At 50.3% G+C, this 17935-nt stretch overlaps 1 protein-coding gene across 5 annotated transcripts in view; it reads right to left on the bottom strand.

Moving 5' to 3' along the window:
• UNKL (unk like zinc finger) overlaps positions 1–17592 on the bottom strand; it is a 48408-nt gene extending 30816 nt beyond the window's left edge. The window contains exons 1-4 of one of the 5 annotated variants that reach the window (XM_066382983.1): positions 17451–17592; positions 16034–16243; positions 1588–1764; positions 1066–1199 (exon numbers count right to left, since the gene is read on the bottom strand). In XM_066382983.1, the coding sequence (XP_066239080.1) occupies positions 1066–1199; positions 1588–1764; positions 16034–16243; positions 17451–17527 (598 nt within the window). In that variant the 5' untranslated portion in view covers positions 17528–17592. Of the gene's footprint in view, positions 1–1065; positions 1200–1587; positions 1765–12522; positions 12656–16033; positions 16244–17450 lie in introns of those variants that run through there. The other 4 variants (XM_066382981.1, XM_066382979.1, XM_066382980.1 and 1 more) reach the window with 4 other exon arrangements.
• Positions 17593–17935: the final 343 nt, after the last annotated feature.

Raw genomic sequence — 17935 nt, 5'->3', positions numbered from 1 at the left:
TGAAAGAGATTCATTGGTCAAATAACCAGTTTTAAAGCATTGTTTATGCACAGGAATGTCAGTGGAGGAAGTTTGAGGAAACACATCATTACTTAGAAGGGTCTTCTTAAAACTTCACTGCTCTTTGGAAAAATCTGGAACAGGCAAATTCATAGAGACAGAGCACAGTCTCGTGGGTGCTGGACTGTGTGCAAAGAGCCACGGAGAGACTGCCCAATGGGGAACAGGTTTCTGTTCAAGGGGACAGCGATGTTCTGGAATTAGATGGTGGCGGTGGCACAACATTGGGAGCGAACTCAATATTACTAAAATGTTCACTTTAAAACAGAGGTCTCAAACTCGCGGCCCACTGGCCGCATGCGGCCTGCCGAACAATTTTGTGCAGCCCGCAGACTAATCCACGAACTACAGTTTCTGGTCGTTTTGTAACACTGAAAAGTGCTGCGTAACAGTTGCCTTTTGTAGACCTAGTGCAGTCCGCCAAACGGCTGTGATCTTGCTCTGCGGCCCACATGCTGAGTTGAGTTTGAGACCCCTGCTTTAAAATGATTAATGTGGCAAATTTATGTTACGTGTATTGTATCAATAAAAAAAAAAGAAAACTTCATTGCCCACCACTGTCATCTGTAGAGACTGCCATGGACAGAGCTCCAGAGCCCCAAGGAACGTGGCCAGGAGCTCATGTTTCAGACAAACTCCCAGGGACCTATGGCTGCTGATCGGAAGGCCAGATGGAGGCCCACAGGGCAGGGGCAGGGGCAGAGGCAGGGGCAGGAGCAGGAAGCGACCAGAGCACCAGCCTGGCTCTGGGCGTGGCCGTCTGGGAAGAAGCGGGCCAGCTGTGTCACCGCCGCTCCCCGGAGAAGCCAGGGTGTGTGGGTTCAGAGTAGCCGGGGGACCAGGTGCCTGGGTTTAGACCACACTCAGTCCCCACACCCCCAGGACTGAGGGTCAAGTACACGACTCAATGAGCCTCAGTTTCTCCATCTGATCTATAAATGAGGGCAATGAGGTCCCCTGCAGAGGGCTAGTCCTGCCCACCCTCAGTGGCGGCCATGGGGTTACCTTGCCACCGGGGATCCTCGCCCAGGATCTTCTCAATCATGGCCTGGCTGGCCAAGACCCCAGGCTGCAGGTCGGGGATGCCATCCCCACCGCCAAGCTGGCCATTCTGCAAGGCTTCCTGGGCTTGCAGCTCCCTACGACCAAACAACACATTGATTACGGCTCTGGAGTGTGTCCAGTGCCCTTCTGAAGGTGAGAGTGCTACTTGGCTCTGTCGCTTTAAAAAGCCTCCCACATGTCGCCAGAGAGGCTGTCTGCCTGGAGGGTTCAGGACAAGCATCCTGCATCCCTGGGGCACACCCTTGTCCCGGAATGACAGTCGACCCAAATCCCAATAACTTCAGAGCTGCGCTGTGTTTGGTAAGGATTCACTCATTTCCCTCATCGCAGTGAGCTCCCACGGCACGTGAGTCAGAAGGAAGGAAACTTTATTAGAATAAAATCAAAGCCCAGAAAAAGAACTGCTTAAGACTGGGGAGATAAGCTGGTTCCCTGTCTGCCCAACGCGAGACACCCACTCACCTGATGTCGCACACAGGTGGCCGCAGGTCCAGGGGGCCGTGCGCGAAGGCGCAGTGCAGCCCGTTCTTCACGCAGTGGCCCCGGGCATCGGTCTCGTGGATGCACGTGCCTGTCTTGTAGTAGCGCAGGTGATACTTGCGCTCTGTGTCTCCGGTTGTCCGATGCAGGTATGGGCACCTGGGAAGCAAAGGGGTGACATGCCATCTGAGCCTGAGGACCCGAGGGCAACCCGTAGTGCCAACCTGCTCCACTTCTCATTAGGACCTGGCCAGCAGCTGGTTACTCTAACTGAAGAATTAACATCACTGGACAGAGCAATTGTCCGGACTGGGACCCTCCTCCAAGGCGCTCAGACCCCCACAAATCCTCAGCTACACATGGCAGAAAAACACAACACTTAATTTCCCTGAAAATAATCCTTCATAATTTTTTTTTAATTTGATTTTATTCACTTTTTAAAAAAACCATTGAATTACACATTTTATTTTTTTAATTATTTCTTTTAATTTATTGATTTTAGAGAGAGGGGAAGGGAGAAAGAGAGAGACAGGAACTTTGACCTGTTCCTGTATGTGCCCTGACCGGGGATTGAACTGGCAACCTCTGGGTTATGAGATGATGCTTTAACCAACTGAGCTATTCGGCCAGGGCTTATTGATAGATTTTTAGAAAGACAGAAAGAGGAAGGGGAGAGAAAGGGGGAGGGGGACGGGGAGGGGGAGGGGGGGAGGGGGAAGGGGAGAGGGAGGGGAGGGGGAGGGGGAAAGGGAGAGAGAGGGAGAGGGAGAGGGAGAGGGAGAGGGAGAGGGAGAAGAGGGAGAGGGAGAGAGAGAAGAGGGAGAGAGAGAAGAGGGAGAGAGAGAAGAGAGAGCGAGAGAAGAGGGAGCGAGAGGGAGAGAGGAAGAAAGAGAGAGAGAGAGAGAAGCATTCATTTGTTGTTCCATTTAGTTATGCATTTATTGGTTGCTTCCTATATGTGCTCTGACTGGGGATCAAACCTACAACCTTGTTGTTTCAGGACGACATTCTAACCAACTGAGCTAACCGGCCAGAATTTTATATATTGATAAATATATAATTTTTTTTTAAGCGAGAGGAGGGGAGATAGTGAGACAGACTTCTGCATGCTCCCCAACCAGGATCCACCTGGCAACCCCCATCTTGGGCCGATGCTTGAATCAACTGAGCTATTTTTAGTGCCTAAGGCTGACGCTGTGACCAACAAGCTATCCTCAGCACCCAGGGCCAACACTTGACAATCAAGCCACTGGCTGTGAGAGGGAAAAAAGGGAGAGAGGGAGGGGAGAGAAGCAGATGGTTGCTTCTTCTGTGTGCCCTGACTGGGGATTGAAGCTGGGATGTTCATACGCCAAGCCAATGCTCTATCCACTGAACCAGCAGGCCAGGGCTGCTGTAATTTTTTGAATAAAGTGTGGAAAAACGAAGTGCACCTCCAGGATGCAGCATGTCTATTTCCTGACAAGCATTATCAGATAAAGAGTCGGTGGCCTCTCCTATCTCCCATCCAGGTACTTTCAGGGACCCCTTGAAGGAGGGAGGAAGGAGCCTGAGGAGAAACATGGGAGCCTGGTTATGGCTGGAAGGGGGACAGAAGGGGTGGTGTCACACAGGCCATGTGCTGTCAGAGCCACTCGCTCCCTGGGAGAGTCACATACAGCTCCGCGAGCAGTGGCAAAGGCTCATGCTCCAGGGAGGCCCCATCAACAGAGGTGGTTTAGAAGGTTTCGGTACATGTGCAACATGGGGACTGAGCTGCCTTGAGGTCAGTCCTTCTGGACAAGAGACACAGCAGGAAGGGAAGGGACATACAAAGGATCCTATGTGGCAATGTCCCTTGAGTGGCCTGAGGGTCAAGGCAAGGTCCAGTTGCTCCAAGTCCCCAAATTAAAGGACAGGGCCCCACCCCTCCAGTGACAATCAGGAGCACCATGTGAGGCTTGGGAAAGGCCCACTCCCACCTTGCTGTCCAGCAGGCTGTGGACTTGGACCTGGACACTGGGAGAACCTGGGGGTGTGCTCCCCACAGAGCACAGGTGGGACCTTTACTTTTAGGCCACACGACAGGACCCAAAATAAAAAAAACAACAACAGTGATCATCCAGTTTAAAACCCTATCTCCCCATCTTTTATTTTTCTCTTTCTTTTTTTTTAGTGAGAGGGAGAGAGACAGAGACAGGGAGAGAATAAACCCCTATCTATAGAATGAGAAAACGAAGGCTTAGAGTTCAGAGAACTCACCCCAGATCTAACTGAGCACCTGGGGTGGGCAGGGCACAAGGGGAGACAGGAGACATGGTGCCAGGTAAGTCCCCAGGTCACTGGAACCCACCAACCAGATTAGAAGCCCACTGTGGGCCCCCATACACACACAGAAGAGCTGGGTGAAGGATTTCCATAGATATTTGTGCACCATGATCATGGCAACATGATTCACAATAGCTTAAAACAGAAATGACCCAAATGTCCATCGGCTGATGAATGAACAAGCAAAATGTGGTCCATCCAGACAATGGAATATTACTCAGCCATAAAAAGAATGAAGCACTGGCACAGGCTACAACGGGGACAAACCCCTGAAAACATCATGGCAAGTGAGAGATGACAGACACGAAAGGCCCAACATGACATATTCCACTTCTATGAGATCTCCAGACGGTCAAATTCACAGAGACAGGAAGCAGAGGAAGGCACCAGGGGCTGAGGGAGGGGACAATGGGAGTGACTCTGATGGGCACAGAATTTCTGTTTGCAGTGATGAAAAGAATTTAGAAATAGATAATAGTGATGGTTGTACAACATTGTGAATGTAATTAATGCTGCTAAATTATACACTTAACAATGTCTAAAATGAGCCCTGGGCTCAGTGGATAGAGCGTCAGCCTGGTGTATGGACGTCCCAGGTTTGATTCCTGGTCAAGGCACACGTGAGAAGTGACCATCTGTTTCTTCTACCCCTCCTCCTACCCCTTCTCTCTCCCTTCTGCTCTCACAGCTAGTGACTTGACTGGTTTGAGCATGGCCCTGGGCACTGAGGATGGCTCAGTTGGTCCAAGTACAACAGCCTCAGGCACTAAAAATAGCTCTGTACTCGAGTATCGGCCCTGTGCCCCATGGATCCCAGTCAGGGTGCATGTGGGAGTCTGTCTTACTATCTCCCTCTTCTCATCTAAAAAAAAAAAAAGTGGCTAAAATGGAGCCCTGGCCAGATAGCTCGGTTGGTGGGAGTGTCATCTCGAAGTGCGAAGGTTGCTGGTTTGATTCCCAGGCAGGGCACATACAGGAACAGCTCAATGTTCCTATCTCTCCGTCTCTCACCTCCTGCCTCTCTCTTAAAAAAAAAAAAGGCTAATATGGGCTTAGCCTGTGGTGGTGCAGTGGATAAAGCATCAATCTGGAATGCAGAGGTTACTGGTTTGAAACCCTGGACTTGTCTGGTCAAGGCACATATGAGAAGCAACTATGAGTTGATGCTTCCTGCTCCTGCCCCACCACCTTTCCCTTTCTCTCTCTCTTTCCTCTCTCTAAAATCAATAAAATCTTTAAAAAGAATGGCTAAAATGGCAAATTTTGTTATATATATTTTATCACAATTTTAGACAAAGCCCGTTGGAGACAGACAAGAGAGGCAGAGATCTTTTATATATTTGTATTGTAATAGAAAATACCTACGTAAAAGTGCACAGGCCATACCTGGGCAGCACGTGGCGTCTTCACAAACCAACACACCCCAGTAACCACCCCCATATCAAGTGACAGAACACAACCAGAAACTCAGGAGCTTCACAGGGAAGAAAACAGTAAGTTCTTGAAAGTGGTAGAAACTAGAAATAAGGCAAATGTCCACCAAGAGGCAATTCTTTCAATAAATGTGGTCAATTCTTCCATCGGAATACAGGCAGTCATGACAATCGCAAATGACCCGTGAGGAAAAGGAAAAGTGGAAAATAGAGAAGGGTTACAAGACAATTGGTTCCTCACTTCGTGAAAAGAAAAAAAACATAAAGAATTATTACTATATCACTATATGTAAGTATGACAAAGGAAATATTACACGTGCATACAGTAAGTCCCTGAGTTATAAACATCCGAATTAAGTAACTGGTACTTACAAATGAAGCACCATAAGGGCTATTGGTAACCAACTGCTGGACATCAGTGAAAATGATGTCATAGAGTTACTCAACTCCTAACCAATGAAGACCTAACCAATGAAGACCTAACCAATGAAGACCTCGTGGAAATAGAGCAGCAGATGACAGCATTTAGGGAAGAAAACAGGGACTAGAAAACTCCAGAAACAAAAACGTCTTCTACAAGAGTTAGCTGATGCTTTTCCTCTCATTGAAGCAGGAACGGCACAGTTACAGGAGCAAGGTGCTGATACAGAGAGGTTCACGGAAGTTGACTGCACGTTACCGAAGGCCTGCGGTGCTATAGGGCCGTCCAGGATGAGCAGAAGAAAAGCTCTGTACAAACTTCGCCCGATGCCGACTTCAGGAAACTGACTCCAGCAGCAGAATTGAACCTGGACTCTCCAACACCAGTCCTATCCTCTCCAACAACTCCATCATCTTCTGCATCACCCAAGATTGTTTTAGGTTGTATTCAAAAATATTTAAGTATTTATATGCACAGAAAGGTAAACATAAATACTATGTGAGGACAAACATCGATCTAAGCTGCATTAACAGGTAAATGCACCTGTCCCACTGACATACAAACCCAATTGAAGAACAAATCTCAGGAGCTATCTCGTTCACTACCCAGGGACTGCCTGGACGGCACGCCACACGCCCCCAGAGAGGGAACCGTTTCCCTTAGGTTCCTGACAAGGAGTTCCAAGAAACGTTTTTAAGAGTATAAGTGAAATGATCAAATATTATATTTACTATATTTAGCACTGATACACCCTTGTCTAAAATCCCTAATATAAAGTTATATTTACTTCATTTTAATAAGAATTACTGATTAATTTTACAAGGAGTGGGGAGTGAGAAGTATCAACTCATAGTTGCTTCACTCTAGTTGTTCCTTGCTTACTTCTCATATGTGCCTTGGCCAGGCAAGCCCAGGGTTTCAAACTGGCCATCTCAGTACTCCAGGTTGACGTTCTATTCACTACACCACCACAGGCTAGGCTATTTTAAATATTTATATATGCTTTATACATTTCAAGCTCCTCCAAGCCCTCCCCTGTATCTTTAACAGCACTGATATGTAACTGAGTTTCTGGCACCCAGGAAGTTGAGGGTTTCATGGAGAACCCTCTGCCACACCAGGGAACCTGGCCTAGAACACAGGGCCCGTCTCCCCACTTTTCACATACATATACAGAAGAATACATATGTATCTGCTTATATCAAAAATTATGGGCCTGACTTGTGGCTAAGCAGTGGATCAAGTGTCGACCTGAAATGCTGAGCTTACCTGGGCTTGACTGGTCAAGGCAAATACAAAAAGCAACTATGAGTTGATGCTTCCCACTCCTCTCACGGCCTTCCTCTCCTCTCTCTAAAAAAAAATCAATGAATAAAATTTTTTTTCTTTTTTAGCAAGAGAGAGGCAGAGTCAGAAACAGTGACAGGCCTGACCAGGCGGTGGCTCAATGGATAGAGCGTCAGACTGGGATGCGGAAGACCCAGGTTCGAGACCCTAAGGTTGCCAGTTTGAGTGCGGGCTCATCTGGCTTGAGCAAAAAGCTCGCCAGCTTGGATGCAAGGTCGCTGGCTCGAGCAAGGGGTTATTCGGTTTGCTGAAGGTCCACGGTCAAGGCACATATGAGAAAGCAATCAATGAACAACTAAGGTGTCGCAATGTGCAATGAAAAACTAATGATTGATGCTTCTCATCTCTCCGTTCCTGTCTCTCTGTCCCTGTCTATCCCTCTCTCTGACTCTCTCTGTCTCTGTAAAAAAAAAAAAAGAAACAGTGACAGATAGGAAGATAGAGAGATGAGAAACATCAACTCGTAATTCCAACACTTTAGGCGTTCTTTGATTGCTTCTCATATGTGCCTTGACTGAGGGGCTCCAGCTGAGCCAGTGACCCCTTGCTCAAGCCAGAGACCTTGGGCTCAAGCTAGCAACCATGAGGTCACGTCTACGATCCCATGCTCAAGCCAGTGACCCTACGCTCAAGCTGGTCAGCCCACACTCAAGCTGGTAACCTTGGGGATTAGCACCTGGGTCCTCAATGTCCCAGGTTGACACTCTATTCACTTTATATATTGCCACCTGGTAAGGCAATAAATAAAACCTTTAAAAAAAAAATGTTTGGCCTGACCAGGCGGTGACGCAGAGGACAGAGCATCGGACTGGGATGCAGAGGATCCAGGTTCAAGATCCCGAGGTCACCAGCTTAAGCGCAGGCTCATCTGGTTTGAGCAAAGCTCACCAGCTTGGACCCAAGGTCGCTGGCTCGAGCAAAGGGTTACTCGGTCCACTGAAGGCCCACGGTCAAGACACATATGAGAAAGCAATCAATGAACAACTAAGGTGTCACAACAAAAAATGATGATTGATGCTTCTCATCTCTCCCCATTCCTGTCTGTCTGTCCCTATCTATCCCTCTCTCTCTCTGTATCTCTAAAAAAAAAATGTTTGCTTTTGACTGGAGCCCCCAGTCAAGGCACATATGAGAAAGCAATCAATGAACAACTCAAGTGCCACAACTATGAGTTGATGCTTCTCATCTCTCTCCCTGTCTGTCTCGCGAGTGCAAACACATGTGCACTTAAAAAAGAAAGAAATGGCCCTGGCCGGTTGGCTCAGCGGTAGAGCGTCGGCCTAGCGTGCGGAGGACCCGGGTTTGATTCCCGGCCAGGGTACACAGGAGAAGCGCCCATTTGCTTCTCCACCCCTCCGCCACGCTTTCCTCTCTGTCTCTCTCTTCCCCTCCCGCAGCCAAGGCTCCATTGGAGCAAAGATGGCCCAGGCGCTGGGGATGGCTCTGTGGCCTCTGCCTCAGGTGCTAGAGTGGCTCTGGTCGCAACATGGCGACGCCCAGGAGGGGCAGAGCATCGCCCCCTGGTGGGCAGAGCGTCGCCCCTGGTGGGCGTGCCGGGTGGATCCCGGTTGGGCGCATGCGGGAGTCTGTCTGACTGTCTCTCCCTGTTTCCAGCTTCAGAAAAATGAAAAAAAAAAAAGAAAAAAAAAAGAAAGAAAGAAATGTCTGCCTGACCTGTGGTAGCACAGTGGATAAAGCATCGATCTGGAATGCTGAGGTCACCTTTTCAAGACCCCAGGCTTGCCCGGTCAAGGCACATACGAGAAGCAACTACTACAGTTGATGCTTCCCTCTCCTCCCACCTCTCTCTCTCTCTCTCTCTCTCTCATTCTCTCAAATCAGTAATTAAAATCTTTATAAAATTATGGAAGGAGCAAATGTTTAATGGGGACAGAATTCACTTTAAATATGGAAAAGCTCTGGGGATAGATGGTGATACTGGCTGTACAACAACGTGAATGGACTTAATCCCACTGAACTGTATGCTTAAAAAAGCTAAAATAGTCAACTCTATGTATGTTTTAACATTAAAAAAATAAAGTAAAACAACTTAAGCTAATAGGAAAGCCACCATTTTACAAAGACAGTTTCAATCTACAGAACTACTTCTGCATCGGCCACAAGTTCAGCACGAGAACCCTAGAGTCTGGGGAGAGGGGACCGCACTCCAGAGCGAAGCAGCCGTGACCGTTTCTCCACAGAACCCAGGCTGCGCAGCGGCAACAGGCACCGCAGAGGGCTCCTGACTTCCCTAATGTTAAATCTAAACTTTCATTTGTTCCCTCAAGGTCCCTCAGGGTAGCACTGAGCATCTTTTTTCCCCTCTAGTACCATTGCCATGGCAACCAGAGCCAGACCAAGGCCTCCTGATCCCCAGCACTGAGCACCAAAGAGGTACTACCATTTCACTCGGAGCAAGTCATCACACCTTCACGAGTTAAAACATGAACTGACCTTAAAATACAGAACATTTAACAAGAAGAAAACAGCTTCACCGTCAGAACATTTAAGAGGTGAAAGGGACAACCTCAGAGAAAACCCAGTGACAAAGACAGGCCCCCTCCTGGGGCACAGAAGAGGTTGAAGAGACCCCAAGGGTCAGCCCAACACCACGTGCAGCTTCCTCCTTGCAGCGGGAGTAACTCAGTTATACATCCATACCCGGGGCCACCGCCAGCCCTACAGCATTTGCCAAATTCAGGGTGACATCCATAGTTCTCAAACTTATCCACAATAATCAGTGGCCCAAACAGTGTTAATTAAAACAGGGTTCCATAATGGCGTGGTGCAGGAGTAGATGCCGGGCACCAGACATAGCTCCACCACGATGATGTGGAACCACTGAACCAGCAGGGGAGGGACAGGGAGGACACGGCAGGGGCTCGGGACTGTCCCCCTCACTAAGAATCTATCTTTATTATTATTTTACCTTTTTTTTAAATAGGAAAGCTGATATGTAACCGAGAGAGCCTGAAATTGTCCCTTTCCGTCTAGTAACTCTCACCTGAAACGAAAGCAGACCCCACCAAACTCAGACCCACTGCACACCAAGATCAGTTTATGTACGAGACCAAGGTGGCTACCAAACTCAAATCCACTGCACATTAATATCCACCTGTGAGCCAGACCGGGCCGGGCCGTGGCTCCCACACTGGAACATGCATCAGAATCACCTGGAGGGCGAGTTCTCAAGTGATGCTGATGCTGCTGGTCCAGCGGCCGGTCCAGGAGACCCACTGAGTGGAGAAGGACATTCAAGCTAACCCCCTTCCATAGGAATATACTGTGAAGACTTGCAGAGTTAAGTAAACAATTAGAGGCAGAGAGGCGCCCCAGGGTGAAAGCCCTGAGCTGATGAGAGTCCAGGGGCCTCTCTGACCCTGTGCTGGAAACAGCCAAACAGCAGGAGAAGATTCAGCAACAACAAAATGTTTAGACTATTAGCAGTCAGCATGTTCCTTGTCCTTTACTTCACCCCCTGAAAACTTCTTCTGTTTCCTTGAGTTTTTTGTACTGGCTAATAAATATCTGAGTGAGGCTGGGGACGGGGCTTCAATCCTTCGGTCTGTGAGCCGGGTTGTTGCCTCTCCTCGGCCCCTCGGAGCATCTGGTCTCTGAGCGATTCATTGTCACAGGGACACCCTTCCAGTCAGGCCTTGGAGCTTGGGCACAGGTGGGAGAGCAGGACAAGCGCAGAAATGACTGAGGTACAAAATGAACAGAATCGAGCAACCAGATAGGGGTTTGGAAAATGAGCAAAGGCAGAAAGACCTGTGTGCCACATATAACTGGGACAGGGAGCAGAGTCGGCGGTCAGGAGGTTGAATGGGCGATATGAAAAGGTAGAGCTTGTGAGAAGCTAGTGAGTCATCTCACTGTCTCCCCCCTCAGACACTGGGAGGGGGGGTTGCCAGGTCACCCCCCATGTTGACCATGTTTATCTGTTCAGCCCTGTGCCCTGCAACCTCTGGCTTCCTGAGCCAAGACAGTGACTCCTCATTAGTCCCTAAAATAGAGCATCAGATCCAGCAATAAGTATACCTCCTTCCTCGGCATCCAAAAGGAAGGAGGTACCACCCTCTCCAAGCACAGAAACCATCTCTCTCCACTAGCCTCCAAGGGGCACCTGATCTTCCCATACCAGGCATTTCTCCTGGTCACTATCTCTGTCCCCAACCCTTCACCCAAAGCAGGAGGAATTGAAATGCTGCAATTATTCAGGGTTTTTAACATTTTTCAATGGGTCTCTTACAGATCCAATTTAGTCACCTGATTGTAATTCTCTTAAGCTGGCTACTCTGTAACCAAAAAGTGTGTGTTTTCTTCTAGTCTGTAAGTAGCCCTGGACTATTAGGTATTATGCTCTAACGTTCTACCTGCCCTTGGCTTTCACCTTACCCCAAAAGCACAAGCAGAGTACACTCATAAAATGTTTAAGCAACAAGTTTATAACCACCCTGAAGAGAATGAACTTCCACCTAAACCTCAGATCCTAAGACATTCAACTTTTAAAAATTAAACACTGCAGCCCTTGCCAGATGGCTGGGTTGGTAGAGCATCATCCCAATACACAAAGGTTGCCAGTTCCATCCCCAGTCGGCACACAGAGGAACAGATTGATGTTTGTCTCTCTCTCACTTTCCCTTCCTCTCTAAGATCAATAAACAAAAATTTTAAAAAAATATTTAAACACTGCAAAGGCATCTTTTGACAGACAGGCCAGACTAAACACAAGTATGGTACAGCAGGCACACTAAACCTTGGACACATAGAAAGGTTTCTCTATGTCAACAAGCTTCTACAAGCACACCCAGAGTCACAAGGGAAAGCCCACCGAGTCACACATCACTGGCCCACCGAAAGGCCTGTGCCACCAGGGAGGGACCTGTGGGGAGAAATAGCAGGAAGCCCTGCAAAGAATAAGGCAGATCTCTAGAGTAACCCGGGAAAGTGACACCACAGACAAGTGGGCCCATTTCTTACTAAAATAAGAATATTTGTAATTGTGGGGGTCTGCTGTCTAGAGCAGGAGAAGGGTTAACCGAAGAAAGAGAATTTACTTAGCATACACATATAGTTGGGGATCGCCTGAACTGCTTTCTAATAAAAATGTTCCGCTGGAGGGGACCTTAGACCCCTGGGAGGTTTTTTGTTTTTGTTTTTTATGTCAGAATCGACGCCCAAAAATGCCTGACGAGTACTGAGAGCACGCGCAGTACTCTGTAGCGAGAGGTGCCGACCACACCTGGGTTCCAGGGGCAAAGGCCAGGAGCAGCCCTGGGCGCGCCAGGAGCAGGACTAGCGCGGGTCCCAGGGCTGTCCACACCCGGTGCCGCTTTCAGGATGTGGCTGGACCCCCTGAAGCCGCTGGACAAAAGTCGCTTCCTGGAGCCCCAGCCGAAGAAATACCTGAGTTGGATCCGCCCAGGTGGGAACACGGACTCTGGGGAGCTGGGCCCGACCCCAGGTTCGGAAGTGGTTTTCTGCACCGCCAACTCTTTGTCGGCAGGTTTGGCCGTCCAGCCGCGCCGCAGGGAGACCAGTTCCCACGGGGGAGGGGCGAGGCGCACGTGACCCAGACGGCCAATCGTGGGAAAGGGCGTGTCCACCAGAACAAAGAGCAGTGGGAAAGGGAGGACCGCCGGACTCCAGAGCAGAGGGAACCCTCCCGGCCAAAGGGGGGGCCCCTCTGCCTCACCAAGAAAGGGGTGTGGCAGCGGGCGCCTGGCAGCTGGGACGTGACAGCGGCAGCGAAGGCCACAGAAGGAGGGGTATGGTGGTTAAGAGGAAAAGGGGTAGTAACTGAAGTGGCGGGGTGATAGCAAAAGGCCACCCAAAGGTGACAGGGAGAATGTCCACGGAGGGGAGTGTGTGACAGCTGAGGAGACTGACCACCTGCCAATGAAAGGGGGTTACAGCAGGGGAAGGGGTCACTGGGAAAGGGGTGCAAAAGGGTGACCAACTTGCCTGCCAAGGAAAAGGGATGACAGCAGGGTGTGCCCATGGAGAGGGGGTGATGACAGTGGGGGAGGCTCCCCAGAGGTGACAGCGGGAGTGGGGGAGTGACATCAAGGAAGGGCACCACTGGGATGTGGGGTGATGGTAAGAGTGGAGAGGGTGGCTGTCCACCAAGGGAAAAGGGTGACAGTGGGGGTGTGACAGCAGGGGAGAGGCCACTAGAGGAAGGTGATGGCAGGTGTGTCAACCCTCCTGCTGTCCCCATCCCGTCCTGACCTATGGCTCAGCCCCATGGTGGCCCCAGCCAGTGCCAAGAACATGGATGCTTCTGTCACTTGACTGAAAGGTTGGCTGATGCGTCTTTGTTCCTTGATACAAATGTATTCACGTTTTAAAAGACTAGGTTGGTAATAAAAACACTCAAAATAGATATTTCAAGAACCAATGAATAAAAGGAAGACCCTGTTCTTGCTCTGAAAGATAGTATCTATTTACAGATTCCATGGCAACCCTTCATGGACCAGAATATCTAATTCAGCAGGAGAGATTCCAAGGCATTCCATTTGTAGGTGATAGAAAAGTCCCTCTCCCAGGGAGTGAGCAATAATGACTAAGGAGAGATCCCCCGGGGAGATGCTTGGCTGTCAAACTCATCCTAAAGGGTTGAAGCAAGTCATCACATGTCCTCACTAGAAGTTACAAAATCTTTAGTAAGATACATGTGACTTTCTTACTGTGTACAGATAGATGTACACAGAATGCATCCAAAACAGAAAACGTCAGACAGGTATTTTGGTCCTACTTATATTTCTCAGTGAAAACCTGCATGCCATTTAGATAACACTAATATTTTTATCTTAATAATAGTTAATATTTTATGATTAATTTATTTAATGATTGCATATTACTTGATTGCTATTTTAACCCAGCTTAAAACAACCAGCTTCAGGTAGGTGTTCACTGCAGCACTCTGCATTCCATAAGAACTGGACTCCACACCCATACCCAGCAGTGAGCCCAGTCAACACCAGGACATCCAGAATCTGGGACCCTAGATAGCTGTTCAAACATGCTTTCTTATCATGCATTAAAAGCATCGCCAGTGAATACTGCCACTTAATCCTCCATATTGGACTCTGGGACAGGGTCAGACAGCACCAAGGTCAAGCAGCAGGGCGATTCAGGTCTGGGTAGGTAATTGACATGACCAAGGGAAATGGGGGACCTGATAACAGATCTCAGGTAGACAAAAATGTCTCTCTTCTAAAGATCCAGTTGCAGAAAACATAGGCTCAAGAAGCATTTTAAAAGGCACTTCAAACTTCACAGAAATATAACAATCTTAACCTTAGTGGAGATGGCTACATTATTTCAACAGACTTCAAACGCCTTAACAAAAACACTATGGAACTAGCTGGTCTTCAACAAAATACCTTTCAGTAAGTGTATAAAGTTTATAAAAAATCACCACAGAGTAAAAATTGATTCCCTGGCCTAAGCATTTTGGAAAATGAAGGAAAACAGACACACCAGTCTCCATGTGTGTGTGTGTGTGGGGGGGGTGGTGGTAAAAATTGTCTTCAAAAGAGAGCACACTTGGAGAATCCTCTCCCTTCAGATCAGGAGTTGGGAACCTTTTTGGCTGAGAGAGCCATGAACGCCACATATTTTAAAATGTAATTCCGTGAGAACAATACAACGACCCGTGTATGTTAGGCATTATCCAATAAAAATTTGGTGTTGTCCCAGAGGACAGCTGTGATTGGCTCCAGCACCCACAACCATGAACATGAACAGTAGGAAATGAATGGATTGTAATACATGAGAATGTTTTATATTTTTAATATTATTTTTTTATTAAAGATTTGTCTGCGAGCCAGATGTAGCCACCAAAAGAGCCACATCTCTGGCTCATGAGCCTTAGGTTCCCGACCTCTGCTTCAGATGATCAAGAGATGGAGCCTGAAGACCTTCCCCAAATCAGAGCCCCTTCCAGACAGAAGCTGAACAAGCTGTTCTTTATATTTACAGAGTCCTAGGACAGTGATGTCACTCTACCTCTTGGCAGAAATGAACACCCCAACCCCATCAAAGAGCCCACAGGAAAAAAGCAAACCTGCCACTAAATCTGTCTATGAATATACAAGCTGACTACTCTTCCTGTTTTCCCATGCAACATACAGGGTGGGGTAAGAACAGGTTTACGGTTATTTGTATAAAAAATAAATACAATAAGTAATAATACAAGAATAAACTTTGTGTTTCCCATCCTCACAACTGTAAACCAATTTTGCCCCACCCTATATTTCAAAATAAAGACATCTGTTCACAACACCATTAGGAAACTAGTTAAAAAAAAAAAAAAGTCAACCTAAACAAAACCTTGATTTCCTAAACTTAAAAAGTGCTGCATAAATGATAGTCTGCAAATAAAACTGCTATTTAAAAAAATTAAAAGTGTAAGCAGCATAAAAAGGTAACATCCCAGATATATTTGCATAGTGTCCATACACATTCTAACAAGCTCTCTTGTTACAAAAACAAATGGACAGCTACAAAAATGGCCCTAAACCGAACAGCTGTACCTCATTTGGGCTGGTTCTAATGCAAGAAATTGGAAAACTGAGTGGCAATCAAAAGTGGAAAGTGAAGCAAATTCGGTTTGAACCATACAAGGTTTTTTCCTGAGATACACAGAGCCCTTCCCCACTGGCCTAAAGATAGGGAAATGCGCCCCCCCCCCCCCCCAGTCCCGGTCACAGGAAAACCTTCAGAGTAAAGGTAGGATCCCCTCCCCCACCCCTTACAGGTATAACAGGTGCTGAAAGAACCAGGGGTCGGCCCAGCACGGCAAGGCCAAGTCGAGTGGCAGAGCAGTAGCTGTTCCCTGGAAGTCAGCACTCCCCGCACCCTCCTCCCCCAACACATACACACACACACACATACACACACACACACTCACTCGTCGCCGTCGGGGCACACGCCACTGGCCTCGTCGTACTTAGAGCAGTATACGTCCGGGCTGTAGTTGAAGGTGCCGTCGCGCCTGCGGAGCGGTCTGCGCCGACGCTGATTTAGGAAATGCCAATGGAAACAGGTAAATGGCCTGTGCTGGGTGCACTTGTGCTGCACAAACAGGGAGCACTGCTCTGTCCTAAACTCCTTTAGATACCTAAAAAGACAAACAGCGTTGCGGGTCGCTTTCGCCGCCACCGCCGCCGGCGGGCAGCGGGGAAACTCGTGGGCGGGGTGGGGTGGGGTGGAGGGAAACCTGACCCCACAGGCCCAGAGCAACGCGACCCCAGGCGCAAACCCCATTCCGAATCCGGATAGCTCCAGACTGTCGCCCCGCCCCGCCCCTTCCTGAGCCCGGGCGCGTTTCCCAGACTTCAAGCGCGACACCCTAGACCCCATGCACATCCCCCCATCCCGACCACAGACTCGACACGGCGACCCCAGCCGCACCCCGTCCTCCAAGCCCAGGTGCCACCTCCGATACCAGGCACAGCCCCCATCCCTGACCCCAAGCGCGACCCCGACCCCAGACGCGACCCCTCACTCCAAGTCCCTCTGGCCGCAAGACCCCGCCCCCAGCACAGGTGCGTTCCTCGGATCTCAGGCAGGGGTGACCCAACCCAGGCACTATCCGCAACCTCAGGCGCGACCCCCCAGAACCCAAACAAGGATCCCCAGGCGCAGCACTCCCATCCTTGACCCCAGGCGCGACTGCCACTCCGATTCTAGCTGATCCCAGACAGACGCCTCCCCGCTCCGAGCCCGGGAGCCTTTCCAGACCTCAGGAGCTATCCCCTAGAACCCATGCGTAACCCCCATCCCGCCCACGGACGCGACTCCCAACTTCAGGCGCGACACCGGGACCTCAGGCACGCCAACCCAAAGCCAAAGTGACATCTCAGACCGCAGGCGTAGGCAACCGTAGTCCAGATGGCCGCCCACCCTGGAGCCCAGGTGCGGCCCCCCACCCCGGGTTCCAGGAACATTCTCGGCGCCTCCCCACGACCCCAGGCTCGGTCCCCGATCCCCAAACAGAGGCGCGTAGACCCCGGAGCCCCGGCGCGTTCCCCAGCTCCAAGCCCAGGTGCCACCCCAGACCCTGGGCGCCGACTCCCGACCTCTGGCAGTGGCAGCCCGAGTCGGATGGTGGGCCACCAGCTCGGAGCCCAGGCGCCGCGCGGGCTGAGGCCGGGTGCCGCGGAGGCCCGGGATGGCGAGGGGGGCGGGGGGACGGGGGCGGCACGGGGCCCCAGGCCGCACCCGGCGGCGGCACCCAGGCCCAGAGGCGCGGGGGCGCGGGCCAGGGACGCACAGGGCCTCCCCCGCCCCGCTCCGGTCCCCACCGCGGCGGCAGGGACACTGACCTGTAGTGGGTCGGCTTCTCAGTCTGCGGGGGGGACCCGCTCAGCGCCGCCGCCGCGGCTTTCGAAACAGACGGCATTTTCAGTCAAAACAATGCAGCGCGCATGCGCCGCTCGGGCCTGCCCCCGCCCCTCCGGATCTCCCCCCGCGCGGAGCCCACCTTCGCCCCCCAGCCGGCCGGCCACGCCCACCGGTCCGGGCGAGGCCGCCGCCCAAGCGAAAGCCTGGCGGGCAGGAGCGGCCCCGACAGCACCCAGCGAACAGCTAACATCTCGCAACGACCCTTATAGGACCCCGGGTCCGGCCCTGCCAGGGACACACCCCGGGCGCGTGGCCGCTGCCATTCTCGCATCCTTCATGCATGGCGTCGCCCCCAACCCCGCGGGCGCCCGTCGTTCAAGTGCACACCCACCCTGTACTCTCAAGTCCTCTTTCTGCCCACTGCTGCCGCGCGCACTCTGCTCGGCCTGTCTGACCCCGATCTGGG

Source organism: Saccopteryx leptura, chromosome 4 (assembly GCF_036850995.1).
Source record: "Saccopteryx leptura isolate mSacLep1 chromosome 4, mSacLep1_pri_phased_curated, whole genome shotgun sequence".
Lineage (NCBI taxonomy): Eukaryota > Metazoa > Chordata > Mammalia > Chiroptera > Emballonuridae > Saccopteryx > Saccopteryx leptura.
Note: the sequence above shows the minus strand (reverse complement) of the source record. Positions and strands in the feature narration are given on the sequence as shown.